Here is a 17,083-nt window from a genome sequence, read left to right as displayed (position 1 = left end):
GCAAGGGGAGGTTATTGTAGTTCATCCTGATTTAATCAAGAATGTCTGTACCAAAGTTCAGGGAAATCACTGCTCAAAACCACAAATGTTAACTTCACTGTGCTCATGGAGTCAGATTCATCCTCTGCAGAACGTGAACCTCCACTTAAAATGACAAGGCAAGATTTATTAATGTGGAAAGTGGTAGGCCAAACAAAATTGCCATCTCAAAAGCCACACTGTCAGCATGCCTCTAAACATAACAGCAAAATAGATAAACAGAAGAGTTTAAAGGATGAAATGTATTCAAACTTGCTCTGTCTGTTTACATTTTAATGAGCTGATTATTATTGTTTTTGCCATAATGAAGTAATAGAAAAGAAGTTTTCTGAGCCCAAGTAAAGTAAAATATATAAATAAATGGTGTGGTTTTGCAGCAGTAAAAATAAAACACAATGTTTGGGAGGTTAGATTAACTCTGTATAAATATGCAAAGACGTTTTCCTCATGTTCTATTGGGTTTATAATAACATGAAAACATCCATCTGAAAAATATTTTACTGCCAGTTAGCTCTACTGATTTAATGGGATGTTTTCATAAGTGACTATTCTCTTGTTATTTTCTATGCTGTGTTCTTTGTTGAATGTAGATTTATGGAGCAGAAGTGAAAGAATAATTAATATTGGGGAAAAAAAGAAGAAAACTTCAGTTCCTCCAGTGAGCTTAAAAGAAAGAAGGAAAACCTGTTTCACTTCCATGAATCTGGCCCAGTCCAATGGCTCCACCAAAATCTAATTTGAAAAGTGGAAGCAAATGTTTACCTTGTAAACAAGCTCTCCAGCTCTGTGGGCTCTTCACAGTTATTTCAGGCCTGCAGAATATACTTAGAACAGACACACATGCTGCTGAGATTCTCCCCTCGCAGGGAAATGTAATAAACCCTGCCCCATGGCCATAGTTAATATTTGACCTCTGTTTAAGCAAATATAATTACAGGGATGCTCACGCAAGCCTGAGTAGAGCTCCTCTGGGGGAAGTGGACTCGTCTTCACTGCAGTGATTGAGCGCGGGGCCGAGTGGAAGCAGCTGAGGGGGATCTGAGGCCGAGGGGAACACAAGTCTGAGCTGTATGAGCCAAAATAAGATCTTTCCTTCAACATAGAAGCATCAAGCGAGACCAGTGTGGGTGGTTTACTTATGTAATGTGTTTTATACAACTTGTTTGTTTGTTGAAGTTTGTTTTGGGGTTATGGGGTGTGAAGGGGTTAGGGGGGGGGGGTTCAGTGGTACTTTTCCTCCACCATCAGCCACCCATGCTCCAGCAGTTATTCTGAGCCAAAGATAGCGTTTCACACTGGAACTAATGTCTTAAGATGAGTTAATTATGCGACCAGAATGCGCGAAGTGTCTGGGACACTAAATGAGAGAGTAAATCTGACTGGCGCTGGAGTTCCACATCAAAAGACAGTTGATGAAATGTGGGATCTCTGGAACATTTCACTCAACAATCAGATCAACAAACAGCCAAAAAGATATAGTGAACTCATGCTTGGTGTCCCAGTGTGAATGTCAGCAGTCACAACAGAGACGTTCTAATATGATATGCCTAGAAGGACTTTGGTCACAACCCCCCCCCCCAGCTCTAACCCAGTGAGGAACTTACCATCAGCCCACTGGGAACAGAGCGGCCTTCACATTCCACACTGGAGGACAGACGTCGGCAGAAAGACGATCAGAGGGGACTGCTTCTTTTCCCAACACTCTGAGGGAAACAGGTGTTTTCTGCACTGTGGTCTGAATGGAGTTTAGTATCAGAAAGAAAAGAGGGAGAAAGCAAAGGTAAAAGGGATCAGGAGCAGGAAAGAGGAATGAAAGAGGTATTATTACCCCTCCTTTTACCCCTGGACAGTTTTGTCTCTGGATGTCCCGAATTTCAGAATGAAAGTCCATTTTTTGGACCCGTAATGAATTTTAACGACACCCATAACCCTTCGCTGGACATAAATGTCCATTGGGTTTTTTAATGTAAAATTAAAGTAAAAAATGTAACTAACATCACCATGAAACTTGTTTTTTTTGTTTGTTGTTTTTTTGTGTCAAATTTCATATTTAAATATGTAAATGAGGCTATATCTAATGAAACATGTGCTAATTTCCAGAACTGAAATCTGAACAATGGATAAAGCCCCTTTCAAAATTCTTCTATTTTGTTGACATATTATAGTCAGAAGTTTTCGCCGAGGGGATTTTGGATATCTCTTTTTATCACTCTGTAAATGAGAACATACCGTCACCAGCCATAAACCCCATAGAGCCCCATAGAAAATTTGTGTTTTTGCAGCAAAAACAACTGGCCAGGAAGGGGTTAAAATTTTTGAAACTCATGTCAAAAGTAATTTTCATGATTAGTCAAGACCCAGCCCTATATTATGTAGCCTATCACAAATATTTTGGGAGTAACTGATGTCTAAATTTTGTCCAGGGGTCATGGAAGTGGTACAAATTGAAGGATCATCGGAGGGTTAAGTCTGAATCTGCTCAGTCCAGGACCGTTTTGATCCATAGAACTTGTTGCACACTGTCAAGTAGCTGCTGTGTAACTGACTTCACCTCCAGTTGCACGAGAGAGAGTGAAGCTCTACAATTCAGGAGGAGCGGTCATAAGGGCCTACCAAGTGAAGCAGACACACACCAACAGATTTTTGGCCACATGGGGGCAGCGGCAATAAGCTATGAACTAATGAACGTGTCTCTTCACAGTTTACCAACAGTCCAGCACACCTGGTGAAACAGCTCAATAAAGATTTTCTTTTAGCCTCGTTCACCTCTGCCTGAGAGGCTCTTTGACTGCTAACCCTGTCTTCCACAGCTAGCAGCTAACTCTGCTAGTCTACTGGGAAAGTTGCAACAGTGATTTTATCAGTGTCAAACAAAATGTTAGGGTTAGCATGTTACATGAATACAAAAGCAGAGAGACAGGGAGAGAGAACCGCAACAGTGAGGTGGAGGGAGAAAATCAAAACAATAAGCTGAAAGACTAACAGTCAGTAGAGTTGTGGGGAGCTGAGGGGGGATCATCTTCATACCTTGCATTGTTACTGAAAATATATTAATTCCAGTGACTATAAAACTGGACATGAAAAGCCTCAGTTCTGCTTTGATATTTTCACAACAGTTTGGAAAACTTTAACAGACAAACCGCAGCCTTGATTCAATGTGCAAACAGGAACAACAGTCAGCAGATTTTTTTTTGTTCCAGTGTTGCCAAGGAAATATTACAAAAGAGTAACTCATTCAAAATATATATTTGTTAGACAAGCAAAAAAAAAGAAGAAAAAAACACCCACTGCTAATGGCAGCTGGGCTGTTTTCTTAGTGCTTTGTGCCAGAGCGTTGTCTCCCTGTAATTAAGGCTGTCTGCCTCAGCAGGCCTTAAAGCTAAGAGCACTCCTCTCACTTACATCTATTAAGCCTCACAAGCACATAACGTATCTGTGGCAACCTCTTTCACCCCCGTTTCTAGAAAAAAATTATTATTTTATGATAATATCTACTGATGTGATTCCCAAACCCATTTCCAAAGCTCAACAGGTTGCCAATAGAAATCCAGTTGATGTTCTTTGACTCATGGTCTTCAGACAATGAGATCTGTATCACACCTCGTAATAAAATCGGATCCATTATTCTTGTGTAAATCAAGTCTGCATGAACCCAGAGAACAGGCGGCCCAGCCCAGTTCAGATCCATTCACTGACCTCAGGCCAGATGTAACGGATAGCACTGAAGGCGCCGGCAGTCCTGAGACAATGAAACAGGTGTAGCACTGTTATGATTAAAGATATACCCCCTTCTTCCACTGCAGACTCCACTCATTTTATGCTTTGTGTGTGTGTGTATGTGTGTGTATGTGTCAGGAGGAGCACACAATGGCAGACAGCAGGACAATAGTGATAAAAAAGACATTTTAATCATACAGTACATCTTTTTATCTGAGGCATGTGGCGACTTGAAGACAAGAGCACACTGAGAATTCATCACTAGCTCCCACAAATACAAAAAAAAAAGTGTCAGGCAACAACTCTTTTATCAGCTTGTAAAATGTGGCACACTTCTGCTAAAGTTCATGTGATCATATCCAACAACAAATATTTATTACTACACACAATATCACAATATTTACTGTACGATTTCCTGACGGTGCAAATGGCTGCTGTACACTTAACACTTAACGTTTGCAAGATTTTAATGTCTGTGTGGAGGGAAAAATGATTTGCTTCATCAAGAGAGTGAGTGTGTGTTTCACTGTAAAAATCAAACATAATCTGACATGTGAAGAACTGGTGAGTACAAAAAAGAAAAATGTAAACAGAATATATTTAGTGGGTCCGTGCTGTATTATGAAACACACTGAGGCACTTGGTCAGCAAACACATACTAAACACTGTTTAATTGCACGGAAACATCGAGTGAGTCATTCCTCTTTTTTTTCTTCTTAGACATCTGCTTTTTGTTCCAGATTGAGTTATAGTAAAATATCAATTTATGGTCAACATAAGCTTTCTGAAGAGGGGTTAGTGTTTATTGCAATAGGAGGCACACTGGTTTCACTTTTTGGCATGTTAAACTCTGAAGCTGAATTGCACTTCACTTTCAATGTCCTGTTAAAACAGTAGAGCTTCTTTGGAGAGGCGGAGGACGCCCGCTCGCTTCTGGAGGTCTGCTTGCACTTTTTGACACTTTGCTCCCGTGTGACGGGAATACTTTCGAGCTTCTCCTGGTTGCCAGGGATTTTACAACAAGCGTCTGTTTGCGTTGTTGTTTCTGTGGTTGTGGCGGATACATGGTTATCGCCACAACAGTGGACTCTGTCCCTCGCCTTCTGTCTCTCGTGACAGGTTGTGTGTGATGAGGGGGAGGGGCACCGAGTCGGGGCCGCGTTGCTGATGTTTTGGCTGCTGTCGAGACTCGATTGACTGATTTCATGTCTGTGATCTTCCTCTGGACCTGGACCTGCAGCTGGGCCCGTGTCCCGGTTTGAAGGTGACGCCGCGGGTCTCTGTTCTCTGGCCGAAGCGGGCTGCAGGTTTGCAGTGTGGACGCAGTACTTCCTGAGATGGCAGCTGTGTGCCGGTCCCTGCCGGGGGGCCGCTCTGCCCTGGGGACAGTGGTGGAAGTGGGCGGGGGGACAGTGGACGTAGTGCATGCGGCACTCCATGTGTGTGTAGACCGGGTCCAGGTTGGAAGCTAAGAGGGGAACACTCTGTTTGCACGGCGTGTTTCCTGAGCGAGGACAGAGCTGCGGGGTGGGGGGACAGGAAGTGGAGTCCTGGGGGGGCTGAGCGCAGGGGTGGGGGGTCAACTGCTGAGCCAGGTGAGGAGGAAGAGGAGGAGGGGGGAGTGGATCCCCGCAGGTGCAGCTAGTGTTTTGAGAGTACTGGCATCTGGACGGTGTGCTCAGTGTGGCTACAAGTCCGTTTTCAGACTCAGTCTTGTTCTTGTAATGGATTTGTGAGTAAGGGGCTGTGTGGTGCTGGGGGGGGGCTCCGTTATAAAACTGAGTACAAACTTCGTGCTCGTCTCGAGGTATATCTTCAGTCTTCTGACCCGAGGCCAGCGGCTCCAGCTCGTAGTGCTCCACCTGCCCCCCCCTGCCGTCCAGCTGGTACTTGGCCTGACCGGAGCCTTTCCCCTCTGCTGCGGGGGTTGTGGCGGTGGCCTCGGTGAAGGCCTGACACTGCAGCTTTTTGGGCAGGGGGATCTGTCCGCAGGTCCCCTGGGGGCCCAGGCAGCGGCACATGCACTGAAAGAAGAAGGTAGCGAAGGCCCAGCTGATGCACATGATCAGCATCATGAAAGTGCCCAGCTGGGTGTAGGCCAGGACGGTGGAGGGCATCATCATGGCCCCGGCAACGAAGGTGGTCAGCGCTGCCATAGCGATGGCCGAGCCCATGCGACTGAGGGAGAAGATCACCTTCCCCTCGCGGTCCGACTCTGGAGCGAGCCGGTACGCCACGCCGTAGTGCACGGCGAAGTCCACCGACAGCCCCACGGCAACGGAAATAGTAACCGACTCCAGGACGTTGAGCTCCCAGCCCAGCAGCACCAGCGAGCCCACCGTGACGAAGATGGTCCCGGCGATGGACAGGATGGCGTACAGGCTGATGATGACGTTCCAGGTGGTCAGGAGCATGACGCTGAAAGCCACGGCCACCGACAGCGCCATGGCGACCAGAGTGCCGTCCGACAGGCTGTCCTGCAGGTCGTAGAACTCCAGGTTGCTGATGAACCAGCCGTGACTCAGACCTGCGGGGGCGTAGCGCAGCTCCTCCGTGATCCAGGCGTCCACCTAACACACACACACAATCATTAATGTCAGGAGAATTAAAGCTGTGCTAAGTTCAAGAGTCCAGTCAGTGCAACATACAGAGAAACTATTTAACATAAAGTATGAAGCGCTGCAGGCCATACCTCCCTGTAGAACTGGTACATCTTCTCATAGGCCAGCGTGAAGAGATAGGTGCTCTGGAACTCTAGAACTATGGCTCTGATGGTGTCGTTGATATCAAACCGGGGCCCGGGGGTCTTGCTGTCCAGGTGGTAGTTTGTACTGCGATCTAGCTCCATGATTGCTCTTTTGATGCACAACTCAAAGACGTCAGGTCTGTAGGGGAAGGTGGACTGACTGCAGCAGGGGTAGATGGAGCCCTCTGCACAATCCTGGTTGTCCATCCACTGTTAAAACCGGGTGAAAAGAAAAGTGACAGTCAAAGATTAAACTTGGTTCTAGTTAAAGCAGATATCAGTGGAATGTTTTTGTTAATATAAGTCCTAAATAGTCCTATTTTCCGTCAGCAATCACTTACATGAAGTATTTCAGCCTAAACACGAGTCTCTCCGTCACTCTGCTCTGCTGTAACCCGAGGAGAAAATTTTCCTTGTGGGATACAAGTGTTATCCAATGAGGGGAGAGAACGGCATGAAGGGCTGTGTGTGCAGCCAAGGGATGCGCGTGAATGTGGTGACGTAGCACGAGGACCAATTGATGCCTGACAAGGGCGGGGGCTGCTAACTCATGGTGCGTTCAAGGAAACTCGTACTTTGTGTTTTTCCTTCCTGTGAAGTCATACCAGTTCGGTCTGGTACGAGTTCACGGGTCGGAAGTTACGAGTGGCCGTTATAGGGAACTTTCACAGACAACAGGACGGTAAAAACACGAGCTACGGGTTACCTGGAACGCTACCAAGTCGTAGTTGTGACTTGAAGCTGTAACTTACGGTTTCAAAAGCCTGCCTTGAACACAGCATTAGCCGAAACGGCCGTGCCGATGATATCTGCTTTAATCATACTTAATTGTTGCAGCTTTTTTAGAAGTTAAAGGAGACATACTCGGCCCCTTTCCCAAATTTTTAAATAGTCCCCAGGTGTCCTAAAGACATGTCTGTGACATGCTTCGGTCAAAATACCTGAAGGTTCAAACATCACAACTCTCTTTTAATCTGCTCTAAACAGCCCGCTTCAGAACGGCTGGTTTCAGTGTCTGTCCCTTTAAATGCAAATGAACCACTGCTCACTTCGCCTCACCTCCTCTACCAGTACCAGTACTCACTGGCAGTGGTGGTATTATGCAAATTTGAAAACTAATGACATCTTTGAATGACAACAGCTCATAAAACCACATGGATTTCATCCTCGGGAGCCTGCACATTACAGATTTCTTTGTCAATTCTAACATTTTGGCAGCCAGAAGGCAAGACAAAAACCTAAATATACAGCTCTGGAAAAAATTAAGAGACCACTCCCAAAATGATCAGTTTCTCTGGTTTTACTATTTATAGGTATGTGTTGGAGTAAAATTCAAATTTTTTTGTTTTGTTTTATTCTATCAACTACCGACAATATTTCTCCCAAAATTGAAAAAAAAATATTGTCATTTAGAGCTTTATTGGCTAATGACTAAACTAGTCTAAATAATAAAAATATCAAGTCTTTTCTTTTGATATGTCCCCTTTAAGACATTCAAATAAATCAGACTTGATGGACTGACCTGTTTGAATGTCTCAATGAAGCAGCTGGTGAAGTCCTGCTCCTCTGACTGAAAGACAAAGCTCTGGTTCCTCAGCTTCTGGCAGAAGTTGAGGATCCACAGCTGAGATGCCGGACTGGAAATGTTGAAGCTCTTGTCCAACATCAGCTTTCCCTTGTTCTTGGGGTTCAGGGGGTCCCCGTTATCCACGGGCGTCACCCCCCAGATGATGGTTATGGGCATGTGAAGGTCCTCGCCGTGGTGAACCCTCTCGAACATGAAAAGCTTCTTGTATTCGGCGTCGTAGCGCTCGAACGGGTGAGAGGAGCGGAACACCTGGAACTCGGCCAGCTCCAGAGAGGGGAGCTTCATCTTTGGGTTGACGCAGACGACGTAGGCCCCGCCCACTGTGATGGCGAAGAACCAGACCAGCCAGAGGTAGCGCAGCTTGATGACGATGCAGGGGAGCACCTTCTCGAAGAAGATCCTGGAGGCCTCGGAGACGGTGAACAGACACTTGTTGGCTTTCTGACAGAGACCGGCCCAGAACGTCCGTGTGCAGCAGCCCGTCTGCTGCTGCGGAGGCTTGGTGCAGGTCAACATGTTGGGCAGGTAGCGCTCGTGCAGCACCACCACCGCCGGGAGCCACGTCACCATGAGGATGTAGTTGACCAGGATGGCGGTGCCGGCGTAGACGCCGAAGCAGCGGATGGCGGTGATGTTGCTGACGTAGTTGGCGTAAAAAGCGGCGGCCGTGGTGAAGCTGGTGACGAACATGGACAGGGCGGCGTGCTGCAGCGTCACGCCCACCGTCTCCGCCAGCTCGGCGTGGGGTTTGTCGAACTTGGTGTAGTTCCACACGTCGCAAAGCACGAAGGCGTCGTCGGCTCCGATGCCGACCAGGATGATGAGCGCCGTGAGGTTCATGAAGGGGAAGAACTCAAAGTTGAAGACCATCCGGTAGAGGAAGTAAGAAACGATGAGCGAGCTGATGATGGCTATTATCGTCATTAGCGTGATGAAAATTGAACGCGTGTACACGCACATGACCACCAGGACGATCACGATGGCTATGGCGGGGTACACGGTGTCGGTGAGGAGGTAATCCTGAAACAGGTCGTGTTTGATGCCGAACTCGATCCCCGTGACGGTGGTGATGCCGTCCGACGAGTTCCAGTTCTCGAAATTGTCCAAGTAGATGTTCATCATGGACTCTCCTTTCTCTGTGGGGGAGAACAGCATGCTGTACTTCAGCACGGGAGGAGGAAACTCCAGGCTCTTGGGACTGAGGAAGTCCTTGTCCACCAGGAAGTGAAGGATCTGGTATACGGCGTTGTACTTGGTGCACTTCCGGGGAACGCTGGCGCACTTCAGCTGGTCTTTGCGCCGCAGGGCCATGTCCCAGCAGTCGGGCCCCAGGGTGCCGTTGTGGTAGTACTTTGCGCACGAGCGCAGGATCTTGAGGGTGTGCGATACATCGCGCTCCGTGATCTTCTGGCAGGACGAGCGGTTGGTGAGGACGGCGATGTAGTTCCCCAGTGTCCAGCTGGGGCAACAGGAGGCATCGTTGGTGCGCTGGCACAGGCTCCAATAGTCCCGATGGGAACGCACCTGGGGACGGAGACCAGAAGTCATTAACAAGTAGATGAAGAACAAAAAAACCATGCTGGCTACTCAGGCATAATGCCTCAGGTTTTTCTGCTGGTCCTCAAACGCACCCTGGTGTTGTCCAGATTGCACATTGATTTGATGGCCTGAATACTCCACAGGTTCTTCCCTTCAGCTGACGTGAACACCAGGCGGGCGTAACTGTCACCTGCATGAAGAAAAAAAGGTTTGATCAGTCAAAGGAGAAAACAAGCTTTGCTGAAATAATAAAAGTTGGGAAATATGACAAAGACATTTATACCATCAGTCTGGAAAAGAACTGGCAGCTGGAATCAGGCTGATACTAATGGGTGGATTGTGTATTTTTATTTCTAATCTATCTATGAAATCATAAGTAACTGCTCCACCTTTTCCCAAATTAATACTCTTTTCTATTGTGTTGAGATTAACTGAAGATTCAATCTTTGATACAGAGAACATATCACACAATAACATGATTTACGACAGCTTAGTTATGGTCATTTTTTTCAGAAGTCTGTGTCAAAGACACACTTTGGGAGGTCTTTTTAATTTTTCAATTTCTGTTTTAATCATAATAACTTACCAGGCACATCACAGAAAAACTCTTTACTGAAGTCCCACTCTGCTTGTCGTTTGTCTCTGTCAAAGTGGTCTTCAGGCCACCTGGGCTCTTGGTGACTGCAAAACAATAAAGTTGGAAACTTAGGCGTGTTGTTCATTAAATCAGCCACAATGGCAATCTCTAAGAAGTTTGAAAAAAGTGATGACTGAATAATGTCTCTGTGTGGAGAACAGTTTGGTTTGATTTACAGTATGCTGTCACATTGATAGAATAAAAAAAGTTCAATGATGACAGGTTAGACATGAAACAAACCCCTGTGAGTGGCACCGGACCACAGCCTGTTGTGTATTTTATGAAATCATGCAGACAGAGAACAGAGACGTTGCTGTGTCCGCCGCTGCAGAGTCCGTTTGATACAAAATGAAGGAAGCAGAATTTGAAGCTCAGTGATGAAATAAGCAGCAGTAATTACTGCTCCCTCCAAAACCAGATGAATGGTTCCCTACATGGCTGGGATATTCCCGTCATTATTATAATAATACTGGCTCCGATTCAGCGTGCGGGCCTGATGAAGTGCAAGTCTCTGTGGTGTGTGTGCTGTATGTGTACTTGTGTGATGTAGCAAAAATAAGGTAATGTCGTGCTGAGTTTCGAGTGAGGATTATGCTTCAGCCTTCCTGTGTGGATCACATCCTCAGCTCCGAACAGGAAGGCAGAGCAATCAGGTGTTTGTCAGACAGAGACTGAGGGGTTGACAGACTGAAGGGATGAGGCAGGGAAGCTTGCTGACAGCAGCAGAGGCCTCGTGTGCACCGTACACATCTAAGTAGACAATTACATCTGCAGACAGACATGTGGAGCGAGAGACAGAGGAAGACAAAGAGAGACACAGACGCAGCGGGAGACGGAGAGAGAGGACGAGCCGGGCTGCAGCTGAGAGGATCCATTTTCTAATCAGCAGAGCCGAGCTGCAATTTTTAGAATTTCTAATCTTGGCCACGGGGATAAAATCAGATTCCGAGGGCTGTGACCTCACTGCAGCGTCCACGTCTGTCACCATCGACGACCGTTACATCGGAAAAAGCAACTAATTAAAAGCCAAAACAGGTGGAAAGATGGATACATTCAGTCAAAAATATGCCAGCATCATTAGTGGTTATGCTTAATTGGGTTCCATTAGGTGAATCAGCATCACAACAGCAGATCACCATCTGCATATTTGATTTAGCATAGATTTCATGCTGAATGTTTTTCCTGATGCAGCCACAGGGAGCTGAGAATAGAACCGCTAACCCAGGAGTCAGTGGCTCTGCCTGATCAGAACCACTAAAATAGAACAACATGGCACTTTAAGAAATAGCACTTTATAACAGATGCACTTTAATGAATCTTAACAGCACTATACGACACCTTTGTCGATTAAATGCATTTCAATTTTACTACTACTCCTTGCTCCTCCTGACTGAAGCTACTGTGTGATATATTGTATATATTGTGATATGGTTTTTGTACCATGTTGTGCTTTGTTCTTGTTCTCGTCCTTGTCTAATGTTGTTTTTGTGTGAACTGCAGGACTGCAGATGGAAATTAGCGTCAGAGCTAAAATCTGGCATATTTACATATTGTATGTTCATGAATATGCAGAGTCCTGTAACAAATAAACAAATATGAAATGAAATGAAATTTAAAAATCAAATATAAAGACACAGAATTTGAAATGATAATAAAAAGCCTGCAGAGTGAGCTGTACAATAGAAAACAGTCAAGAGACATAAACATGCAAAGACCTGCTGTTGATTAGTGAGCAGACTCCCACTGACAGGAGACAGACGATGACCTTGTGGATGGACGGATCTCTACATCGCTCCCCTTCTCTTTCAGGAGGGGATTCAGACTTTTCAGCGCGTCTGTCAGCGGTATCCCTCAACTCCTCTGGCCCCCTCCCCCCCTTTCATCCATCTCACACACCCCTACTCCCCTCCTCAACCTCTGTCTCCTCCCCTCGTCCCACACTCCTCAGTGGGACAAGTACAATTTTGAACTTGCATGACGAGACTAAAATGTTTGGAACAACATTATTTTTTCTTTATTTCTTTTTTTTTATTATTTCCTGCACTCTTCAACAGCTGCATCTCTCTGTCTCATACTTTCAAAAAGAATGTGAAGGAACAGTTAAGTGTGTGTGTGGTGTAAGAGGTGTGTGTGTGTGAAGTTACTTTTTTGCCTGTTCATCAGCGTATTTGAAGGGATAGTTGGCCAGTGTGGCTTTGTAGCCTGTGTTCTTCACCATGTTGTTCCATGTGACCAGCCGCTGGCCAATGGCTGTTCCCCGTGGCTCAAAACCCTTTAGGAGGAGACAGGAGGACACAGGTTAGAGTTACAGAGGTGTCACTGTTTATATGAAGAAGTTCAAGATTTACCATTTTAGAATTCCTGTGATCATTCATTCAACTTGAACATTAGGGGCTAGGTGGAAATCCAGAAATTACACTTATGGTTCTTAAATACAGATGAAATCACTGGTTCATGCTAATATTTAAAAAAAGCTTTTGGGCTGTAACCACCTTGTCCTAGTATTTCAAATGTGGGATCAGGCTGGTTATTAAAGTGATAGTTCAAGATTTTGGCAAATTGTCCCATTGCCATAATCCCTATAGTCATAGCAGTAGGTCTGTTACCTTTAATTGTTGGTGCAAGCTATTTTTTGAACGGCGGAGCAGAGACGTGAGCTGGTCAGAGCTACGCTACAGGTAGGTTTGGTTTCCCATTGTTTCCCGTTCTGTTTCGTAACATTCCGTTATCTCATAGCGTGGTAAATGTGCAGGTCACAACTTGTCCACCAGAGCGTTGTGGAGTTGTTGGATTGTGTATTTGATGAGTTTGATGAGGGAAACCAATAAATCCCATTAGCCTCCATAGCGTAGCTCTGAGCATCTCATGGCTCTGCTCCGCCGTTCTAAAAATAGCTTGCACCGAAAGGTAATGAACCTACTCCTAAAACTATACGGATTATGGCAATGGGTCAATTTGCTAAAATGTTGAACTATCCCTTTAAGGAGCCTTGTGTTGTAGGAAGGGTGTTGACATTTGTGGCTACTGTACTCACCAGCAGTGGGTCGGAGAAATCAGGGAGGTCAGGAACCAGGACACCCACCAGGGCACACACCACAATGAGCACTGTGCACACACCCAGCACCACCACCGGCCAATCAGCTATCAGCTCAGCGTAGCTGGAACAGGAAGGAGACTTACAGTCAGTGAAATTAAGAACAAAAAGGGGACATGAGAAAACACTGCAGACATCAAATGTAGCCTCATCAGTCTTGCTTGATTAGCTGCAGTGTTGGTTCAGGTTCAGGCTTTGTACACTGAGTCACCGTCTCTTAAAAAAACCTGACATACTTGAGATTTTGCAACCGCAAACCTCTGTGACAGCCCTGACAAAGTCATAATCCTCTATTAAACAGTCTCTTGGAGTAGACTTCAAACAGCAGTATTATGGAGAGATGAGAAGATCTAAACTGCTGGCTAACAAAGGCCAGGTACACAGAGAGACGCACAACTTTCATCGATAACTCTCATGACTCACGACTGAGGAATGATGGCTCCACAGGAGCAGTAATGGATGGATGACAGGAATAAAAGGCAGAGCTTTGCAATACGTTTTTGGCAGGTCTTACCTTTTTGGGAATCGAAAAGGCCTCGCAGGGCTGAAAAACAGAAAGAGGGAGATAAATCAGGTTTATATTTTCGAGTCAAAGCAGAAGCCAATCGAAAACAGATTCTGAGCGAGTGGACATCTTTTCCTCATGATCTGCTGTCTTTTCTTTGTCCAGCTGCAGCAGCACACACCTTGGTACTGGACCACTGAAATCATTAAAACTGACGTGGCTGTCAAAACCACTTTTCACTGATCTTATCACAACACCGTTTGCTCCTTTTTCAAATTCCTTTCAGATGTGACAGACAGGCTTAGCTCTGTTTTTAATCAACACGAGCCACACACAGACGACTTACGACATACGAGAAATAAACATTAACAACGGGATGGATGTCGGCTTCAACCGAAATAAAGTCCCAGATGCTCCCAGTGACCGTTCAACAACTTTTTTTAAAATCTGAATTTAAACTTACAGAACTACACAAGGAATTCAGCGCAACCTTGCAAAAACCTCTGGTTAGATCAAGAGCTCTAACACATATTCCGCAATACCAGCTATCATTACACACACACACAAAGAGACTTGTGAAGCGTTCAGCTGCTGCAGATCTATCTGGACTTCTCGTTAGCTCCTCCAGGGAGCGATGGGGCAGCGTCCGGTATGCTGTGTGCAGTGAACACCCCGGGTGGAGGAGAAGAGGGAGGGAAGAGGAGGAGGAAGTTGGAGAATCAGATATGGCCATGTGATCACAGCAGGGCTGCAGGAGATGAATAACACAGGGTAGCGGGGTCAGGGGGAGACACAGGCTGGTGTGTGTGAGGCTCACACAGTAGGAGGAGAGTGACAGAGTGATACCCTCAAATCTGTAAATGATTGTAAAGTCAACGTGCTAAAATAACTAAGACAATAAAAAGAGTTAAATGTCCTTTATTATACCTATTCCTAGTATTTGTATTTGTTATATATTTTTCTACCATTTCTTTTAACCTGGTTATTTTTATTACAGCGTTTTTCTGTTAAAGGTATAATGTGTAGGAGCGGTGTGGTTGCATATCTGAACGTATTCTTGATGTTGCATTCACGTGAAATCGGGCAGACGTCAGACAGACAACAGACGCTGCATGTAACAGGATAAACAAGCCTCTATGTAAACAAGTGATCCGCCAGCACGAGGCAAAACAATACAGGCTTGACAACATGTTGTCATGGTGATGTCATATTGTTTACCTGACCCACGTTTTACCGTCTTTCTCTCGTCGAGTAAAATGACATCCGGTTGGTTTGCCGATGGCCGTCTGCCTGACTGCACCTGAATGCAACATCAGTGCCTCCGTCCTTCCTCACACTACACAGTGGTGACAGTTTTAACAGGCGCTACCTGGAAAACTTTCTCCCTGAGCCGACAGCTCCGCTGAGTTTCTATGGTTACCTACAGTCACGCTGCCACTGAACATAAAAACTGCGATGCAACATGGCCGCCTCGGTTCGGTGCGTCGCCCACTTGTATTTGTAACGACTTGTAACAACTCATTCTAAGGTACGAGAAAGCTTTCACTTGTATGCGGGTGTGATTCGACTTCAGTGAAATACGTATTTATGAAAGCAATATTTGAAAGTAATTTAGTTGTGCAGTACATCTCGATGTAATATCCGAATGACAATAAAGACTTCTATCTATCCATCTTCATTTATATCTGTTATTAAAATGCATAGATCTCACTTGTGCCTGCTGCACCTGATAGTCTTCTGCTGAGGAAGACTATGAAAAGGTGAACTTTTTTAACCTTTCAGTTCATTGGGTGTTTTTTTTATTTTTTATCAAGAATGTGGTCAAGCTCTATGGATCACATCTGCACCTGGCTGAGATTTGATCACAATGTGAACCTGACCACCAATATATATGGTCTAACTGCTCTGATGCACTGTGTTTGCTTTTTAATGCCAGGTGTAAACAGAGGATTGTTGCCTCTTTGAAGGACTACCGATTTATCTTTGGCTCCAGTTACAAATGATACATGACACTGTTTCCCAAAGGCAACCACTTAATTCAATGAACTTCAGGGGGCGGTTGGGATGTGTGTTTTTTCATCATCAGTGTGGCTCTTGTTTTGGTTGCTATGTGTCAGGACAAGATACTAAACAATGAAATAGTGAAAACCCTCCACCTTAATGCGCCGTGTAGGAGTAGAGATCCTAAAGTTGATCAGTCAAGGGGAGAGTGGAGTCCGCACTGTGATGCTATTAATAATCAGCCAGACTCAGGACAGAGGGAACAGATGGACCACTCCTTGAATTATAAGTTCTCTGACAAATCTCGTTTGTAAAGATGAATGTTCTGCTTTAATAACCTTAAATTAAAGCTAAAAGCTTTTAAAAACATCCCAGTAAATCAAAGTCTCTGTTCACATCATTACTGTAAAGAACGCGGCCTTAATTTACCCCCCGAATGGCACCACAGAACAGGAAGTGAGGTCCGAGGTCGCTCTCTGCCACAGCCAATTAGGTCATTAGCACTCGGGACATTTGCACTGTGATTTAAGCAATCTGTCCAGAGGGGCCACGGAGGTTGTTGTATTTTGGCCTGTTTTTCCGTCAAAGTAAAGTCATGGAATGTCATAATTAGTGGTAATGGGAAGCACAAACTAACTAGAGCTATTGGCGAGGAATTTCACTCCACAGGGGCGGGTTGTTGGAGGGTAGTAAATCCCTTTTAAAGATTCACTGGACACATTAACATGACAGCCAGATGTCAAGTGGCACAGGTTTAGAGGGCAGTTTCAAAATACTAGTACACATGCAAATAAAGAGGCATTTGGATTTCCTACTCTAGAGATACATATGTGAAAAATATTCAACTTTATTTAATTAAGTTATAGATAAGAATCATATCTTTTGGATTCCAGCTTTTGGAAACTTGTCCTTGCACTTAAATAATGAATTATTCATGATTTTAAAAAGTTCTTTTTCTGGGAGGCAGACTTTTTTTTAAAGTGACCTTTACCCCGGTTTAAACCAACAATGCCTAATGAAAACCACATTTTCCCTGCCCTTCTTTGAACTAGTAGCCAAGGGAAAACTCTGTATTGCTAATGTAATTCTTTTCACTGTGCTCTGTCTCTTGGCTCTCCATGTATGGCCTGGAACTGCAGACCTCAGGACAGCGATATGGCCCAAAAATGGGGGGAGCGGAGTTATTGGAAATAGTTGGAATGGATTCATAAAAGCGC

General features: G+C 45.1%; 1 protein-coding gene across 2 annotated transcripts in view; it reads right to left on the bottom strand.

Moving 5' to 3' along the window:
- Window positions 1-4,061: 4,061 nt before the first annotated feature.
- disp1 (dispatched homolog 1 (Drosophila)) overlaps window positions 4,062-17,083 on the bottom strand; it is a 103,889-nt gene continuing 90,867 nt past the window's right edge. For both annotated transcript variants that reach the window (XM_085770069.1, XM_085770070.1), the window contains 8 exons: window positions 13,875-13,904; window positions 13,301-13,424; window positions 12,411-12,538; window positions 10,216-10,310; window positions 9,722-9,819; window positions 8,025-9,614; window positions 6,449-6,712; window positions 4,062-6,326 (listed from right to left, as the gene is read on the bottom strand). In XM_085770069.1, the coding sequence (XP_085626195.1) occupies window positions 4,527-6,326; window positions 6,449-6,712; window positions 8,025-9,614; window positions 9,722-9,819; window positions 10,216-10,310; window positions 12,411-12,538; window positions 13,301-13,424; window positions 13,875-13,904 (4,129 nt within the window). In that variant the 3' untranslated portion in view covers window positions 4,062-4,526. The remainder of the gene's footprint in view (window positions 6,327-6,448; window positions 6,713-8,024; window positions 9,615-9,721; window positions 9,820-10,215; window positions 10,311-12,410; window positions 12,539-13,300; window positions 13,425-13,874; window positions 13,905-17,083) is intronic.

The sequence above is a fragment of the Trachurus japonicus genome, chromosome 24 (assembly GCF_045865225.1).
Source record: "Trachurus japonicus isolate A0001 chromosome 24, Traja_1.0".
NCBI lineage: Eukaryota > Metazoa > Chordata > Actinopteri > Carangiformes > Carangidae > Trachurus > Trachurus japonicus.
This window is presented reverse-complemented; position numbering and strand designations above follow the sequence as displayed.